At 40.4% G+C, this 20281-nt stretch overlaps 1 protein-coding gene across 1 annotated transcript in view; it reads right to left on the reverse strand.

Moving 5' to 3' along the window:
• Positions 1-5008: 5008 nt before the first annotated feature.
• TMOD2 (tropomodulin 2 (neuronal)) overlaps positions 5009-20281 on the reverse strand; it is a 42155-nt gene continuing 26882 nt past the window's right edge. Inside the window, exons 6-8 of the mRNA XM_006831642.1 lie at positions 14879-15022; positions 7314-7458; positions 5009-5481 (exon numbers count right to left, since the gene is read on the reverse strand). Coding sequence (XP_006831705.1) covers positions 5447-5481; positions 7314-7458; positions 14879-15022 — 324 coding nt within the window. The 3' untranslated portion in view covers positions 5009-5446. The remainder of the gene's footprint in view (positions 5482-7313; positions 7459-14878; positions 15023-20281) is intronic.

The raw sequence follows: 20281 nt of genomic DNA on the forward strand, positions 1-20281 counted from the left end.
ATGTTCTGGACAGCAAGGTTGGTTTGAGCTATAAGGTCAATGGTTCAGCTCACCAACTGCCCCTTGGAAACCTCATACAGGGTTGCTATGAATCGGTACTGACTTGACACTTAACAATAAATAATTCAGCTAAAGATTCTTTGCCAAAAGACACCCATTCAATGCCCCCAAACTCAGAAACATCCAATTCTATTAATCCAAGATTCTTATTCTCCATCTGTCTCCCTCACAGTGCTCACAGCAGGCTGACCACATCACATCCGTGACAAAAAGGAAAATATCTGCCAATTCCTTTGTAATTTTCAAATGGCTACATTCGACAGAAAGGAACATGGTGGCTCCATATGATAAACACTGGATTGTGAACCATGAGGCCTGAAGTTCAAACCTGCCAGCTGCTTAGTGGGAGAAAGATAAGACATTCGGCTCCAAGATTTTAAGCTTCGGAAACCACTTGATGGAATTTAACATATTCAATTGAACGCATGCTAATGCTTAGTGTCAATATTAAGTTTGCATATCTGAAATGTTCACATGGCACACTGGTTTTCCTAAGGTTGGTGATGTGTCCAAAAAGCACCAGCAGTTCTTTTCTTCAGGTTTGCCTGTGTTCCTTGCAGGGAAATTGAGTAGTACAGGTATTGGAGTGATTCCTGAGTCTTCACATGGTGATGGGCTTTCACTGTGAGATGAACTACATGCTTGTTGGTGAGTGAGCTGCACGTGCCCCTCAAGGTGGTTGAATCTCCATCTAACCTGGGCTGGCAGCAACTCTGAGAGGGACAGGGGAAGTGGGCTGGAAGAGATGTGTCTCTTCAATCAGTAGCTCAGATGTAGCCAAATACCTCATTAGAGTACTTGGTCATCTATATATACAAAATATTTATATACATAATCTGCACTAAAAGATGGAAGGAAGAGGTTTCATTGTGCTGATGGACTTTAGGTAGATGGAGAGACCGGGTGCTGAACAATTCAGTGATCTCTAAGTTTTTAATACTTATTTCCTAAGAGTCATTTTCTGTACATGCTACGAAATGCAGTGGTTGGTGACATAAGCCATACAATCCAGGAAGTGATTTCACATTTAACCTGGGCCTGGAGTAACTCTAAAAGGGAAAGGGAAGTGGGGCTGGGGAGGTAGTGTCTCCCTTCAATCAGTGATCCAGATGTAGCCAAATACCTAGTGAGGTATTTGCTGATGGTGCGCACACGCACACACACACACACACACACACACACACACACACTCATGACACATTTATTCACAAGATGCCCTACAAAGATGAAAGGAAGGGCCTTGGTCACACTGATGAGAGCAGAACAACTTCTACTGTATCTATTAGGTGGATGGGATACCTAGTGTTATACAAATTATATCACTTCTAGACCTCCGACATTTATCACCTAAAAGGCATCTTGCCCCTGTGCTGAGACAGGAGTTGGTGGTAACCACTTGCAAGCCCAGATGAGTGACTTTACACTGAACCTGGTCCCACATTACTCTAAAAAGGGAAAGAGAAGGGAGCGTGTGTGTGTGTGTGTGTGGGGGGGGAGTGTCTCCCTTCAATTAGGTGTCCATATGTTGCCAAATATCTTGATGTAATAGTTGGTAAAATATATAAATATGAAATAGTTTTATTACATTTTGCACCATTATGATGGATGGTAAGACAGTTATGATCATGAAAAAACACATTATGATCATGAAAGAACTTTGAGTTACACATTTTGGGCAGACGGAGAGATGTAGTTCTAGGCTAATTAAGTAATTTAGAGGATCTCCCAAATGTAACTATATCTTTTAGTTGTTATCTTCAATATGTGAATACTTAAGGAAATGTCATTTTTAAAACATTGGTAATAAACTGATTAGTATATAAATGTTTGATTTCATATGGTCAGTTACACATGACCCAACTATAATACACACTAAAAACAAGATGACATTTTGATAGTTCTAGTATCTTGCTTAAGGAGCTCTGGTAGCGTAGTGGTTACAAATCGGGCTGCAAACTGCAAGGTCAGCAGTTTGAAACTACTAGCTACTCCATGGGAGAAAGATGAGGCTTTCTGCTCCCATAAAGATTTACAGCCTTGGAAACCCTGTGCAGGGTCGCTATGGGTTGGAACCAACTTGACGGCACATAACAACAACAACAGTACCTTGCTTAACCACTATCCACAACTGTTTGCAGCAGAAATAGTCATGACTGAAATTCTGAATGTTTTCAATTAGGATTTGTCAGCAATAGCTTTAACCTCAGTCCACAGAGCCTAGGGGCCACAGTGAACACAGAGACAAGAATGAGAGTGAGAAAAGAGAAGAAAATGACTTACTTGGAGGGGCATGTCAGGGACTCAATACTTAAGCTGGCAGTAAATCTCAAGGGCAGGAGAAAAGAGAGCCAGAAGAAACGGTCTTCTGGAAATGTTCTTCCATTTGGCAACATGGTAACCAAAATATATGTATACAGCAACATCAAAAGAAAAAAAAAAAGAAAAAAAATTTTGCCCAGTGGTGTGCTGTAGGATAAGCATTGGACTGCTAACCACAAGACAGATGGTTCAAACCCAGTAGCCACTCCTAGGAAACCCTATACAGGGTTGCTATGAGTCAAAGCAGACTCATCGGCACTTAACAACAATTTAAAACAAAACCACAAAATTCAAATCTGTTGCATTCCAGTCAATTCCAGCTCAGGGCAAACCCATGTGTTACAGAGTAGGACTACTTCATAGGGTTTTCTTGACTAATCTTTAGGGAAGCAGTTCTCCAGGTCTTTGTTTCTCAGCACTGCTGGATGTGTTCAAACCACCAACCTTTAGGTTAGCAGTTGATGGAGGGAAAGAGTTCTGATGTACAATTTCTGTGGTGTACATATCCTCACCATGGCAAATTTCTACCTATCAACTTGCAGTTACTGAACATGGAGTTAGGAAGAGATTCACAGTGGGACAAAATTATGAAGTACTTCCACCCAATAGACATATGGATGGAAATCATTTAAGGGTAAAATGTAATATGTTTGAGTACTTATTCTTTTTGTCTCTAATATCATTTGTTAATTTGTATAATTAAATATTTAATAATGGTTTTGTTCTACAACCAGCTTGCAAGATTCTTGAATATTTTAACACTTGACAAACCTGTATGAGTTGCTGCAATGTACCACACCTACATGGGCAAGAGGGAAGGGAGTCTTATTAGGCTGAAGACTGCTCAATAGCACTTATGTTTTTAGGGAGATGTAGCCATGAACTAAGGAGTTCCGATAGTGTAGTGGTTTCAAATTGGGCTGCGAACCTTAAGGTCAGCAGTATGAAACTACCATCTGTTCCACAGAAGAAAGATGAGGCCTTTTGCTCTGGTAAAGATTTACAACCTTGGAAACCCTGTACAGAGTCACTCTGAGTCGGAACCGACTCCACGGCACAACACCACCACCACCAGCCATGAACTAATTCAAGGATTTTAGGTTTCCCAAAGTGTCAGCCTGTTCTGCTCACTATCCCTTCAAAAAATGTAAACACCTTAACGAGCTGTTTCAAAAGATTATATAGACATAGATGTGGCTACTTAGAGATAGATGTCAGTTTTATCAAGGCTATCGCAAACAGATTTGAATCTACCAGTTGCTCTGCAGGAAAAAAAGTGAGGTTTCTGTTCTGGTAAAGATTTACAGCCTTGGAAACTCTATACAAGGTTGCAATGAGTTAGAACCGATGTGGTGGCCCATAACTACCACCATTTCTAAAAGAAGGAGCCCTGGTGGCACAGTGGTTAAGTGTTTATCTGCTAACCAAAAGTTTAGCAGCTCAAACCCACCAGCTGTTCCATGGAAGAAAGACATAGCAATCTACTTCTGTAGCGATTACAGCCTTAGAAATGATACAAGACAGTTTTAGTTTGTCTTATTTGCTATGAGTCAGAATTGATCCAATGGCAATGAGTGTCTTGTCTGGGTTATCCCAAACAGAACCTGTGTACTTTATAAATGAAATGAAATAATATACTTATCTCCCCCATTAACTTGTTTTATACTACACCAAGCAACTCAGGAACACTTAATCATTAAGCAAATTTTGGACTAGGCCCACCTTCTGCCTGGGTTAGCAATCTTTTTAGCTCAAGGGGTCACCAGCATGAGGAATGGCATCTTTATAAAGTTCATAAATCCTGGGGGAAGAAGGAAAAAAAAACAGACTAGTGGGGAGGAAAGAAGGGAAGAAAGGAGCAAAGTGTACCTGAGGCCATGTCAGAGGGTCCCACCAATTACAGCCTCAGGCCAAAGGTCACAGTCAGGCACCGATTTCCTCCACTTGGTGCTAACTGCTAGATTAAAAGGGGAATTCATATTAAAATGTATTCATCTTCTCAGTGGGACTTTCCCAGGCTTCTTCCTAAGATAACAAATATCTGAAAAAATTATTTCCTAATGTCTGGAATGGATCATGTCCTAAGGATAAGACATCTGTATAATTAACCTGAATGTTCACAGTTCATCCTGTTACAATCATGACACAAATGCTTATAAAAATTTCCAAAATAATGTAATCCTATGTGTCATGCAACTTAAGAAGGTGCAATTATTTATTTAAGAATGTGCTTTTTCTAAAGCCTCCCTCTTATTCAACATCAACCATTTTTCTATCATGTCTAGAAAACTTAAAAACATTGACAATAGTTACCCATTAAAGACCCAATTTATGTGAATAGTCAGTAAAGGTGTATGTGTTAATTCATTTTGCTACCTGTGAATTTGGCTTGAAGCAGTATTGGTGTGTTAATACATAATGTATGTTTATTTGCTAATGCTGTGTTAAAGTATCATCCTGCTATCTTGCTTTTAGGACAGCAGGATGATACAATGATCTTCCACTAGTGGGGCATGTACAGTTAACGGTTTTTCTGGAACTAAGGGAGAATTTGTTCTGAGTTGGTCATATGTTCTCCCCCAGTAAAAGATTGGCAATACTAACTTTTCCTGTGGTCAGTAGAACACTTCTGAAGCATCTAGCCTAGCTCAAAGCTATGTGTGTAAACAGAGATAGGATTCTATCATGATCACAGTTAAAAACACATCTTATATACTAAATTGAGTGATTAAAAAAAAAGTTCATGTAATAAAGTACGACAACCTGATATGAAAGTGGTTAAAATCATTTCAATTATTATCACTAAGCTCTGCCAAGAGTCCACTTCTGCAAGTTGCCAGAGGTGCCCATGACCGAACAAAACAACTGTATATATTAAAAATCCAAGATAAATAAGTTGTACTAAAAATGAAAAAAAAAAAATTATTAGCTGTGTAGTTAACGGAAATAACCTTTGATAAAATGGTCCCACTGGGGAAAGAGAAGAGTTTTTGTTTGTTTGTTTGTTTGTTTCTAAATGGCCACGCAGCAGCAGCTGAGATAAAACTTAGCTTCTTCTTGTGGAAGTTTACCTCCGGTCTCCTTCAACTCGCTTCTTACGCACTAGATAAGAAAGAGAGAAACGTTGTAAAAGAAAAAAATTAAAGGGGTAGTCCTTTAATTACATGAATCACACAAAACAGCAATTCCACACACTTGAAGATATGTTTATCTTAAATTTCATTACCTTACTACCTATGACAATAAATGGAAATGATAAAATCATCCAGTGTCTGGTGGCATTTACATTTTTTGGTTCGGAATTTGAGCTTCAACAAAGGTAAGTCTGATAATTGGAAACTTGTGTCAGAACTCTTCAATTTTCCTGGAGTAGAGGGTACAGAATAAAACCCTTAAACAGTAACTGAAATTTCAATTATTTTCCTGGTGATTTAGCTACAGCAGCTCTTTCTCTCAGTTTCTTTGCAACTCAGTTACCAACTAGCTTGAATCCCCTAGGATGATATAATCACAATTTAATTCAGATTACAGTCTGAAGACCAGGAAGCTCTGCAAAATAAAAGGTCAATGCTCTAAAGTATTTTAAATTAAACTTTCTAAGTATCAACCAAGGAACGTTCAGATAGATAACTAGTAAACTCAGAAATGAACTGATACTTAGTATCAAAAGAAATATCCCAATGAAAACCTTTGTTTCCCAATTTCTGCAACTTTTCTCTTCCCCTTTAAGCCCCTTCAGGCTTCCAGGAAGAAGGCTTACACTAACCTTCCTGGATGGTCCTGCCCTAACTCTCTGCTTTAAATAGTTCAGCCTGCTCATACCTGAGGCTCAGGAAATTAGACAAAAACTCTTGTCTTCTCCTACTGCTTTGAAGCTCAGGATTGACTCCCCATTGATTCCAAGTCTTTTGTTGTGCCTGTTTCCTTAGGTCTCCATATTGCGCAGCTGTGGATCCCAGGTACCTTCTGACTGCTGTCTCTGCCCTGCGCCAAAGCCCTGTTTGCTGAGCTGCCTCCAGCTCACCCTCTGTACTTCACTCGTCAGCACTGCCAGCCCCTGTGATGCCAAATATCACACCAGGGGCTAAGTGTGTCTAGAGGATTGCCTATCCACTTCTGGATTTACCACCTGGTTTCTATTTCTTCCCTTATTCAAATTCTTCTCACGGCCCACACGATACTTGTTAACACCTTGCCCTATGGTCTACTCTTGCCAATTCCCCTGTCCAAGTACTGGCATTATGACCCTGAACCTCAAGCTGGGGACTGAGACCTGCCATTGGTGGTAGACTGTGAACTCTCTGCTCCTGGATGTCCCTTTGCCATGCTGCTCCAGATGGCTAGGATGTCCCCATACCAACCCTCTCCAATTTAGCTCATTCTTCTGTGCTGTGGCTGATCAGGACATACACCACTTCAATTAATTAGAAGAAATGCTACAGAATCTTCCGCAAGAAGAGGGCAGCAGGAAGAATTAAAGAAGGAGTTACTGAAAAAGCTTTGCAGCTCCTTCTAAGTTTATCAGAGTATCTGATGGCATGCCCCAATACAAACATAAGTGCAAAAGCATACTCCGAAGTTAAACATAAATTAACTGGACTCTATGTCTCTACGTCTCTCTTCGATGCAGAGAGTGATTATATAAAAAATGAAAGAGAAGCAAATATAAAAAGGAAATCAAGCAAAACCAAAGGCTTCCTGGAAAAAAAAAAAAAGAACAAACAGTTCTTTCTTAAGAGGAGGTTATGAGGTTATGACGAAACTTCCATGGTGTGAGGACCAGGGGCAGTCCCATGGCCATGTGACAGTACACCTTTGATGAAGGGCCAAACGACACCAAGGGTCAATGCAATGAATGGTATGTTGATCTGAAAAGGAAAAATGGTCATCACATTCTTCTGATTGCTAACCACACACAATTATGGTCACATTACCCAGGTCATTATTCTTTGTAATGGCAGCTGCCACCCTTGTTCGCGGCCCTTGCTTGGTAAACTGGTATCCAAACTTGAGTATCCTTGAGTTCTCCTCCAGCATCTGGGCAATTTCCATTTCTACGGCTGTTCCCAACTGCTGTCTCTGGTTTGTGGACATAGACACACACATGGGATCACCAGGAAGAAAGAGGAAAAAGTTACTTGCGTGGGAAAGATAGTTTTTTTTTTTTTGCTTGTGTTTTCTGACAATAAGGCAAGCAGAAAAGTATCAAACTGAAAGGGACAAAGTCACCTGAGTTGTCTCCCAACATGTACATAGTCATTTGAGTCCTGCTTTGTGTCTAAATGCAGAATCCAGCAGACAGCTGAATCTGCTGCTGGCATCCTAAACTAAGAAACTAAGCAAATTATTTATGAAGAAAACATGACTCCAAAGACAAACCAATATTTGGTATTTCCAAGCCCCTTCAGTTTCTGTGATTTAACAAAGAATGATTTTACATAGTGAAACTGTCTTATAACCATCAAGCCAATTATTGAATATTTTATTCTGGGATCCATATCTAAAAATGATTGACTCTCTCAGCAGTCTCACTAGGAGACCCCAAGAGGCTTTATTAGGGTTTAAATCATGCCCATTGCCAGATAAATTATCGAACCTAAAGTAGGCTACTGAGTAAAGGAAAACTCTCTAGACTTTACAATTCAGTGTGAAGAGTTTCCATTTTGTTTTTTAAATCAACACACAGAATAATAATAAAAAAATAAAACAGAATGTTTTTAAATGGGGGCACATAAATATTGGTATTTAAAAGGAAATTTAAGGGACAGTCTATTTTTTAATAATGTATTCATTTTTTAAAAAGTAAAAGTACAGACTTGTTTAGAAAAAGCAAACCAAAAAAGTTAAGTATAATATAAAAGATCCTTCCCCCACATTCCCCCAAATGCCTGCTCTTCAAAGAGAAAGCCGATTTCATATGTATTTTGTAGTCTTCTAAACATTTTCTATTAATTAATGTATCTATACAATAACATGGACACCTAGACTTTTTTTCACATTAAGTAGGTTATACTGGAATGTTCAGGAATATGTTTTTTTGTCATTTAACATTAGATTAAAGACATCTTTTGGTGTTGCTAAATATATCTTTACCTCATTCTTTCAAACAACTGAACAGCATTCCGTTGTAGTAAAAGAATTTACTTAGATATGCACTACTTTGAAAAACACTCCTCAGAAACCCTATAGATTTCTTTATATTATATTGCTTTCTGTTTTCCACTACTTCAAATAATGCTGCCACGAACTTCCTTGTACAAACATTTTATCCTTGACCATTTCTGCAAGTGTGCCTGTAGGGAAAATTCAAGCTGGAATTCAAGGATAAGCAATGCTTCAAATTTGCATATATTATCAAATTGTCCTCAAAGGTTGTAACAATTCATACTCCTCCACAGTGTATAAGGACCTCTGGTAGCGTAGTGTTACAAATCAGGCTGCTAACCTCAGGGTCAGCAGTTCGAAACTACCAGCTGTTTCGCGGGAGAAAGATGAGGTGTTCTGCTCCTGTAAAGATTTACAGCCTTGGAAACCCTGTACAGGGTCGCTATGAGTCAGAACCAACTCCACGGCACTTAACAACAATAACCTGGTGTGGTGCTGTGGGTTAATGTGCCAGACTGCAAAGCTGTTTGAACTGCAAGGTCGGCAGTTCAACCTCACCAGCTACTCTTTGAAAACCCTAGACAGAGTTGCTATGGGTCGGAACTGACTCAATGGAACTTAACAACAACAACAACAACAGTGTATAAGGAGCTCTGGTAGCATAGTGGTTATGAGGTGGGCTGTTAACTTCAAGGTCAGCAGTTTGAAATCACCAGCTGTTCTGTGCGAGATAGATAAGGCTTTCTTTATGATTTACAGCTTCAGAAACCCTATACAGGGTTTGGAACCGACTCCACAGCACATAACAAACTAACCAACCTCAGTATATGAGAGTTACTGTTTTCTGTGCCCTAGACAACATGTTATTGTTATTGTTAAGTGCTCTTAAGTCAGTTCTGACTCATAATGACCCTCTATAGGGTTTCTGAGGAGAGGCTGGTGAGTTTGAACCATCAACCTTGCATTAGCAGTCCAGTGTTTATTCTATAGGGCCATACCAGGACCCTAGACAACATAGGTCATTATTAGTCTTAATTTCTGTCAACCAAAATGGTGAAAAGTATATTTCACTTACTGTATTTAAAACAAATTATTTAAATTTGTATGTCTCAAGTTATCAAAAGAATAATTATTTTCTTATGCTTATGCCCATCTGTCATAGACTGAAGTGTATCCCCCCCAAAATGTGTGCCAACTTGTCTGGTCCCTGATTCCCAGTATTATGTGGCTGTCCTCCCTTTTTGTGATCTGATGTAATTGTTCTGCATTTTGGGATGTGTTGAAAATCCTGAGCTGGTGGTTCAAGTTTACCAGTTGCTCCTAGGAAACCGTGTACAGGGTCGCTATGGGTCAGAACCAAATTGACGGCATAACAACAACAACATGTGTTAATGAGGGATTAAGTTACGTTTGTTATATTTATTAGGCAGGATTAAGGTGGAATACAACATCCTTACTCAGGTCACAGCCCTAACCTAATATAAGGGGAGTTTCCCTGGATGGGGCCTGCATCCTTTTTTACCTTACAAGAGAGAAGCAGAGAGAGAGTGAGTGGGAAATGAGGGACCTGACTACCAACATGTAAGAAGAGCCAGGAATAGAGTGCTTTCTTTGGACAGGGAGTACCTATGCTGAGAACCTCCTAGACCCATGCTGCCAAGACACATGGACATATCCAAGGAATACAAGGCCCACAGATGCCAGAAGGAGACAAGGAGTACCGCTGACACACAGGAAAAACCCTCTAGAGTGGGTGTGCTGAATTTAGACTTCTAACCTCCTAAATTGTGAGTGAATCAATGTCTGTTGTTAACGTCATCCACTTGTAGTATTTCTGTTATAATAGCAAAAGGGAAATAAGTCACCATCATTTTTTGTTTGGAAAGAATTGATCCAAAGCATTTCCCCATTTTTCTACCAGCTTGTGGTTCCTGTTTTTAAATTTATTATTATTGATTTGTGAGTTCTTATAGATAAGGAGTCCTGATGCGGTGCTGTAGGATAAGCACTGGACTGCAAGGTGGGTTTGAACCTCAAGGTCAGTGGTTCAAACCCAACAGCAGCTCCTCAGAAACTCTATACTGGGTTGCTATGAGTTGGAACCCACTCGACCACAGCTAACAACAGCAGCATAGATAAGGACATTAGCCCTTTGCCAAGTGTACTACAAGTACTTTTCTTTGTTTTTACTTCCTTTTTGGTTACTATAAAGATATTTATATTTTTTTACATGGTCAAATGTATTAATCTCTAGATTTTATGATTTTTTTAAGGAAGCCTCCTCTCTATCCCTCTTGCTTTCCTCTATTTGTTTTATGATGTTACATACTTAAACATTCCAATCTTTTTTCATCTGGAATAAGTTTTAGTATAAGAAGATACTCAACTTGATTTTGTTCTGAATTGCTAGAAAATTCTTCACTCATTGATTTGAAATGTCATCTTGATGCAAAATTCTCAAGTGTACTCGAGTTTGTTTCTGGACTGTACCCTATTGCTCTTTCGGTCTATTTTTGCGCCATCACTGTGCAATTTTTATTATTTTGTGTTTTAGAAAATAACATCTTTTAAATTTGGAACATTTAAGCAAGGAGTAGATGAAGGAGAAAAGTTTTTGAAGGCAAATTTTAAGGGTTATATCTTTGCTCCTCCTTTTTTTCTGACCAGAAACATGTCAAACAAGTCTCTCTCCAAGAGTTGAACAAAATGTGGTTATTTCCAGTCAGTCAATACAGCTTTAGGTATCCACAGAGTAGAGATCAGCATTCTAAGCAGCACAGGTAACATGGGAGGGTGAGGCAGAAAACAGGTAAGAGATACTGACCTCAAAGTTTCATGAGCAACTTGAGCACACATTAGAACAGGGGGGATTCTTTGTTGGTTGTAATTGTGATTTGGGTGCAAGTTTACCGAGTAAATCAGTTTTCTACTCAGCAATTTCTACCCATTTTGTTTTGAGACATTAGTTGCAGTTCCCTCAATGCAACATCATTCTTCCCATTTCCTCCCTGTGTTCCTCATTCCATTCATCCTTCTTTCCAGTCCCTTCCTGTCTTCTGAGCTTTCTTATTGGGTAAATGTTACCCTTTAGGTCTGTACTGTTGATTGTTTTGGGGAGTACATTCCATATTGGTGTCACTGCCCATAGGCCTATTGCTTGGTTGAAAGGTGATCACCAAGACTGGTTTCAGTTCCAGAATAGAACTAAGGTTGACAGTAGGCATAGCTGTAGCTTGTGCCCTTGGATGGGCCAACATGGTGTCACCCAAGGGGCAGCAGAAAAACACCTTTACTTCCTCTCACAGATCTCAAGAATTTGGAATCCATGACTTAAGTAACTTGCAGGTTTATGTTAAAACTTCAAGTATTAAAGTAATGATAGAAAGTTACCCTAAATCTAGGAGCGGTTGACTTTGCAGTCCAGCAGTGGAGGTCCCTGGGACCATCAAGGGAGAAGAGTGGAGTGCGAGGCCGTACCCAGAGAAACAGTGACGCCAGAGATGGAGGCAGAGATGATGACGTGGAGAGATGGAGTAGCTGGGGACTCTAGACCTGGAGAGGGAGAGGGGCTGTGTGCTGAGGACAGAGGGGCAGGCTTGCAGGGTATACCCTTTGGTTGTTTGATGATGCACGGAGGGGACTGTAACCATGGCAATGAAACGATATACACTAGGATGAATGTAAAGCTAATGATCTCCCATGTAAATGATCACATAATTCACAATAAAACATTAAAAAAAAAAAAAAAAAGAAGAAAAAAAACTTACCCAAATCTATATCCCCAAATTTCTGAGTCCCTTTTCTATAAATTGAGGGCTGTTTTTCCAGTAGTTTAAATCTTGGCGAACAATCTTACCAGTTGCTTTAATTTGTAATTAAAGGCAAATTCATACTTCCTTCAAAACTACCAAGCTATTCCGCGGGAGAAAGATGAAGCTTTCTGCTCCCGAAAAGATTTATAGCCTCGGAAACTCTGTACAGGGTTGCTATGAGTCAGAATTGACTCCACGGCACTTAACAACAACTCCTTGATTTGGAGTCTTGGTGTGGCGCTTGGGTTAATGCACCAGACTGCAAAGCCATTTGAACTGCAAGGTTGGTGGTTCAAGTTCACCAGCTGTTCCTTGGAAACCCTAAAGAGGGTCGCCAAGAGTTGGAACTGACTCGACAACAACAGCATTATACAGATGAGGAAACAGAAATCTATTTCTAACAGTCTATGAGTCAATGGATAAAATCTGGGTGGTGGACAAGTTTTGGGTCAACTTCCTCATTCTTAAAGCAAAGAGTTTTTCCAGTTGCTCTAAAATATCTTAATCCTTCTTGTCACAAATAAAGAGAAGTTATTTCAGAGGCTCATTGGGAGACTAAAGTTGAAAAATTACACAAATACATTCCTAGATGACTGCCAGGGCGTGATGATTTAAAGGAGATTTAAGAGAGCAAGTCAGACTTTGTATCTCGGGGTCTTTGTCATATGCATTAAAAAGAACTGTTTTATTGTAAATTTTTAGGACCCCAGCTCATTCACTAATATACAGATGACTGCCAGGTGTGGCAAATAAAAATAAGCATCACCCAGTTAAATTTTAATTTTAGAAAAACAATGAATGATTTTTTCAGTAAAACCCACCAACTGCTCTTGGAAACCCTACACAGGGTGGCTATGAATCAGTACATATTCTATGGCACACAACAATACCATATCCCATGGGCATACTTAATACTAAAAAAAAAATTATTGTTCATGTAAAATTCAATTTTAACTGTATTTTATCTGGAAACTCTAATTAGGTGGCATCTTACAGAAAATTAGGAATAAACTATCACAAACATGAGGTTTTAAATTGGCCTAATCCAATCAAAAAGGTATATATATTATGGATTGGGCTATCTTAGATCCCTCTGGAAACATTTACTAAGAGTCTACTTAACGTCTCCCCTATTAGTCTATTCCACAAATATCCTTGCGTTATCACTTCTTTTCATTCACTTCATATTCCTAGCTTGTTGCCCTGTAAATCCCACTGATTTACTACCAGCTGGACACACACACCAGGATCCCCTGAGTGTGCACGCCTCCTGTGCACGCCTCCCAGGGAGCTCTACACCTCTCCACATCTGAGAAAATGGGTTTGGTGAAGCATTCCTCCTGGGGATGGGTGAGAAGGAAGGAGGACCTGTCTCCACTGGGGTTTCCCTGCAATTTACCCCTGGGAGGAGTTAAGCAGAGGACCTGCACTGCAATAGTCACTTGCTCTGGGCCATAGAGATGGAGCAGACCTTCCAAGATGTCCTAGATGGAGCCCTGTGGTTTTACCTGATCTTAGAGAGTCTGGCCCAGAGAATGCCCAGATGAGGTCCTCAGGAATGCAAGGGATACTTTGAACAGTCACATCCCCCCATTCTACCTCCTATTACCACATAGGGGATCATTCACAGCAAAGTCTCCTTGCTCTCTCCTCTTTCTAGTCCATTCCAGGGTGTTTTCTCCCATGATATAGTGTCTGGACCCTCAGACCCACTGAATCCCTATCACAGACACTTCCCTGTAACCAAAGGAGCAAGGCACAGCATCACAGCTCATAATATTGTCACCATCTTTGGGAAGGAGCTGACAGAGCCAGCAAAGCTACTCTAATGCAGTCTGATGCCAGGAAAAAGCTACAAGGAATGGTGGCTCTGGGGACAAGCAGCTTGCTTTGACTGGGAACCTAAGTGCTGGAACAGAATCAAGATTCTTCCCACACTATGGGTGAGGTGTGCTACTTTAAGCAAGACCATCTTTTAGACCTGATTCCTTTAAATAGGTTCCTTGTAGACAGCACCATCTACAGGAGCCCAGGCATGAGCTTTTGGCTTTGGCAGACTCCACCAGGGATCAGGAATCTGAGAATGGGCCTATCCACTCTACTTTCTAGCCAAGGTCCTAGTAAGAGGCAAAAGAAAGGTTGGGACAGGATTGGACTGAGGTAATGAAGATGATGACTAGCTAGAGTGTTGTTGGTTAATGCTATGGACTGCAAACTAAGTTTGATTGAACCACAAGATCAATGGGTCAAGCCCACCAGCTGCTCCTTGGAAACGCTATACAGGGTCGCTATGGATTGGAACCAACTCAACAGCATTTAACAACAACAACAACAGACCTCCAATGCCACTTCCTTTCATTCTCTGGAGCTTGACTGGCCTGACTAGGGAGCATAATGGGATCTTTATTTCCCACTGTGCCATGATTAATAATTCACCTGCTCACCCACACAACCCCTACAAGCCTGAAGAGTTACAACTCACAAAATGGCCAAGCTGTCAAGCAGCATCAGGGGACTTTGCTGTCTAGCTTACTCTGCACGGCACCTGATGCCCTGAGGTAGCTTTGCTCACTCTCCCTTACCTGGTTGTCGATCTTGATCTCTGTCAAGGTGTCATTTTCTCTCAGTGCCTCTACCAGGGCCAGAATCCCAGTTCCAGTGATAAAGTTGGATTCTATGTTGAAACTTTTCAAGGTCTTGTTTACTTTCAGCATATCTGCAAAAGCCTTATTATATAAAAAGAAAAGATTTCTTTATTAAATTCCTTGTCCCAAATTTAATACAGCTCTTTTAAAAAAGTACTTGAATAAAGAAAACCTTAGCTAAGATCATATTTTCATTTCTAAGCAATAATGGTAACAATTTAAACCTGAAATAAAAATATTTTAGTCTAGCAGTCACAGACTTATGAATTTCTTAAAACTGCAGAAAAAAAGCTTGACATAGATCAATCAACTTTTCATTTTGTTAACTAAGGACATTTAAAATACCCATTGCCATAGAATCGATTCCGTCTCATAGTGACCCTATGTAGGGTTTCTGAGATGAAATTTTATGGGAGCAGACAGCTTCATCTTTCTCCAGAGGAGCGACTGGCAGGTTTGAAATGCCGTACTAATCCACAGTGCCACCAGGACTCCCTAAAATATCCATTATTATCTGTTATCTTTAAGGAAAAAGTAAAAAGGACATGATCTCAATATGTTGTTTTTGTTGTTAAGTACCATGGAGTTGGTTCAGTCTCACAGTGACCTTGCAACAGGGTTTCCGAGGCTGTAAATCTTTACGGGAGCAGAAAGCCTCATCTTTCTCCCACGGAACCGCTGGTAGTTTCGAACTGCCGACCTTGAGGTTAGCAAACTGATTCGTAATCACTATGCTACCAGCGCTCCTTGATCTCAATATAACCTCATGTTTTCCTTTTATTATGAATGGATACAAACCTTTATCACCCATCAGCATTTGGGCACTTTAAGTTTACTCGTACTATTTCATGTCATCTAAAAAACAGAATTCCTTGAAGGTAACTTCAGGTCAGAGTGGCACAACCTCTGGAGGTGCCCAGTTCCCCACAGAAGGCTACACTCTTGCCCTGCCTGCTTCCTCTCACTCCCAGTTTCCCACTGTAATGAACAAAATATATCCTTTTTTAAAGACCGGAATTCTACCAGTGTAACAAAGAGAGTGCTCATATCTTGTGGGGTAGCTGAAATACAGAAGACAGACAGAAAGATTTTAGTACAAACATACATTTCAAGATGCCAGCGGTGAGTCCCGCTTTGGACCATTTCATTATGGCATGGTCTTAAGAACAGATAAACAACCAGGGCAGGACAGGTTTTTAATTATTTAGAATCCACCTACATACAGAGCATATACAGAGCATATAGGTGAATTCCAAATGACTGAAAACTTGCTGACAGCATTTATAATTCTATGATATTATAAGTATTTAACTCTATGTTCTAATGGGCCTCATTATCTAGCAATAATGCTGGTCCGATACTTGTTCCTGGGGAGGTACCTTATTTTTTTCTTGCTAGAAATTTTTAGAATGCTTGCTTTTTCCCTTGAAATTTAGAAATTTCACTTGCACTAGTCCACTTATGCATCAACATACACAAAGCATAGGATACAAGTCTATGAAGTGCATAAGGCTTACACGGGTGAAAACAATGGAATGAGTACAACTGGGAGGTTGAATAGGAAGAAGGGATAGAGGGCAGAGTGTGTATTATACTGCCCACATCTTTCATAATACAGAGTCAAAACTGATCTAAGATGATGGCTTAGAAGATCAACAATTATATATAATAGTGATTTTCCACCCTGACTTTGTACTACAATGAACGGTGGAACCGTTACAAAATAACCCTGTGCAGTCACATACCCCCTCCCCTTCCATATGCACTTTTAATAAAACCTTTCCAGGTGATTAGTGCAGCCAGAACTGACAACCACTCTTCATTTACATCATAAAGACAACAATTAGAAGAATGAAAACAAGTTGCTCCTAGTGGTTTCTTCTAGGGAGTGGAGCTAGGAACTTCTAAACTATTTTAATGATTGTTATTATAGAGGGATAAGGAAGGAGCAGGAGGACTCCAACAAGGGGTTAGAACAGGGTTTCTTAACCTTGTTGAGAAACTATTCATACTTCAGGCTGGCTAATTCTTTGTGGGGAGTCCTGGTGTGGCACCATAGGATAAAGCACTTGACCTCAAGCGGCAGTTCAAACTCACCAGCCACACCTTGGATACCCCACATAGGGTTGTTATGAGTCAGAACAGACTTGGCAGTACTTAAAAACAACAGTTCTTTGTGGGACCGATGTGATCCCTTGTGTGGTGCTGTAGGATTAGCACTGGACTGTGAAGCACAAGATTGGTGGTTCAAAGCCACCCCAGTTGCTCCTCAGAACCCCTATACAGTGTTGATATGAGTCTGGATCATCTCAACAACAACACAATTCTCTGTTGAGTAATCCTGGTGTGGCACTGTTGAATAAACAAACACCTGACCGCAAGGTTGGTTTGAACCTCAAGGTCAGCAATTCAAACCCATCAACTGCTGTTCCTTGGGAACTATGAGTCGGAATGGACTCCACAGTACTTAACAACAACAACAACAACAACAACAACAAATTCTTTGTTGAAGGAGCCCTGGTGGCACAGAGTGGTTAAAAGCCTTTCAAACCTACCAGTTGCCTCGCAAGACAAAGTCAGCTTTAGTAAAGATTTGCAGCCTTGGAAACCCTGTGGAACAGCTCTCTCCTCTGCCCTATGAAGTCTCTCTGGGTCCAAATCGATCACCACGCAGTGGGTTTGGTTTGTGTGTTGTGGGAGGTGTCCTGTGTATGGTAGGTTATTTAGCAGCATTAATGACCTTTCACCACTACATGCCAGTAACACATCAGTTGTGACAACAAAAACCATCTCTGTTGTTGTTAAGGGCCATCAAGTCAGTTCTGACCCATAGCAACCCTGAGGAGCAGCTGGTGAGCTTGATCTGCTGACCTTGCAGTTCAAATGGCTTTGCACTCTGGTGCATTAACCCACAGTGCCATACCAGGACTCCAAATTGTCCCTGGTGATGATGGTTATGTGCCATGGAGTCGGAACCGACTCATAGCGACCCTGTACTGGGTTTCTAGGCTGTAAATCTTTATGGGAGCAGAAAGCCTCATCTTTTTCCCATGGAACAGCTGGTACTTTCGAACTGCTGACCTTGCAGTTTGAAAACCAATTCGTAACCACTACGCTACCAGAGCTCCTTCAAACTTTCTCTAGACATTGCCAAATAAGAGGTTGCCATATAATCCCTGAAAGGTGGGGCACAAAATTGCCCCCAGTTGGGAATCAGTAGAGCAGAAAAAGAATCCTGTGTATTAAGTGAGGCAATTGCTGAAACTGCCAAGAAAGCTCAGACCTAGGATCAACATTAGTGTATACCATGTAGATTAAAGTGCATTTATTCAATGTGAAGTCTTTCATTAAAATCAAATGACCCCATTTTAATTACAGCATCAGGCATCTTCTGGTGGACACCCCACCCTTTTCAGTTTACGTTCATTATTAGAATAAGAAAACTTTAGAGCACTTAGACCTTCACAAAAATGTTGCAGGGCCTACTGGCAAGGAGCCAGGATCTTGTCAATTCCTTTTAAACTGGAGGAAATGCGTTTCTAATTCTGAACAAAAGAGGGGAAACCCAGCCAAATTTCACCCAGGCTCTAGGCCCAAGTTTACTTCAGTTCAGCAAATATTTGAGCATGTGTTGAGGATGCTAACATGAGTAAATCAAAGACCTGTTGTTGTTAGTTGCCGTTGAGTTGATTCTGGGTTTTCTTAAATATTGTAGAAGTAATGAGAGTAGAAATATATTCTTCAAGAGGTTTGCTGTACACCTTTTACAGGACTGTATGAAAATACTCAGTAACCTCCTCACCCAGCACTGCCCATATGATAGCCACTAGCCCTATGTGGTGACAGATTTTTATAGGGCCCCAGAAAAGCACCTAATCTGAATTAAAATTGCTTAAGTATGAAACACACATTGGATTTCAAAACTTAGTCTATAACGAAGAATGCAAAATATCTCAAATTTTTAATATGGTTACATTTTGCAATAATATTTTAGATGTTGTTGTTAGGTACCATCGAGTCGGAGCCGACTCATAGCGACCCCATGCACAGCAGAACGAAACAATGTCCGATCCTGGGCCAACCTCACTACCGCTGCCATACTTGAGTCCATCAATGATGCCACCTGGCCAATCCATCTCGTTAGGGGTCTTCCTCTTTTTCTCTGACCCTCCACCTTACCCAGCATGACATCCTTCTCCAGCGACTGTTTCCTCCGGACAATATGTCCAAAGTATGAGAGACGAAGCTTAGCCATCTTGGCCTCCAAGGAGCACTCTGGCTGCATTTCTTCCAAAACAGATCTATTGGTTCTTTTGGCAGTCCATGGCACTTTCAGTATTCTCCTCCAACACCACAACTCAAAGGCATCAATATTTTAGATATATTGGCTTAAATAAAATGTTATTAAAGTTTTATCTGTTTCTTTTTACATTTTGAATGTGGCTACTAGACATTTTAAGGAGCTCTGTTGGAATCGTGGGTTATGCATTGGGCTGCTAACTGCAAGGTCAGCAGTTTGAATCCACCAGCTGCTCCAGGAGAGAAAGATGAGGCTTTCTGCTCCTGTAAAGATTTACAGCCTCAGAAACCCTATAATCATATAATCACTGTGATTCATCAGTACCACGAAAAATTTTAGTACCAATCATCAGTACCAATCATTAATACCACGAAAAAATTTTAAATTACACATGTGACTCACATTTTATTTCTGATGGACAGTGCTGGTTTAAACTCCTGATTTCTATGATTGGAACTTTGTTAATAATAATAGCATTAAAAATGATTATTTTTTTCTTCATTGGCATTCAGTGGATACACGTTTTATTAAATTTACTGACAGAACCCAAACCACCAAACCCACTATCATCAAGTTGATTCTGGTGCATGATGACCCTGTGGGAGAGCACAAAAATACTGTTAATTGAGCTCCCTAGGGTTTCAGAGGCTGCAGTCCTCACCAGAGCGGACAGAATCACTGTTTTCCTGTGGCTGTACTGTAACTCACTAGGCCACCAGCTATCCTGACTCACTGCTATGTTGTTGTTGTTGTTAAGTGCTGTTGAATTGGTTCCGACTCATAGGGACCCTGTATAGGGCTTCTGAGGAGCGAATGGTAAGTTTGAATCGCCAACCTCACAGTTCACACTGACCTTGTAGTCCAGTGCTTTATCCTATAGTGTCACACCAGCATTGCTATAGATGTGGTTATCTGGACATGGTTGGGTTGTAGTGAACTGAAGTTGATTACAGATGGTTTAAGTTTAAATACTGACTTTGCCACATGCTGTGTAATCTCAGCAAAGTTACTGAAACTTTCTGAGCTCTAGCTGTCCCTCT

Source organism: Chrysochloris asiatica, unplaced genomic scaffold (genome assembly GCF_000296735.1).
Source record: "Chrysochloris asiatica unplaced genomic scaffold, ChrAsi1.0 scaffold00004, whole genome shotgun sequence".
Taxonomy (NCBI): Eukaryota; Metazoa; Chordata; class Mammalia; order Afrosoricida; family Chrysochloridae; genus Chrysochloris; species Chrysochloris asiatica.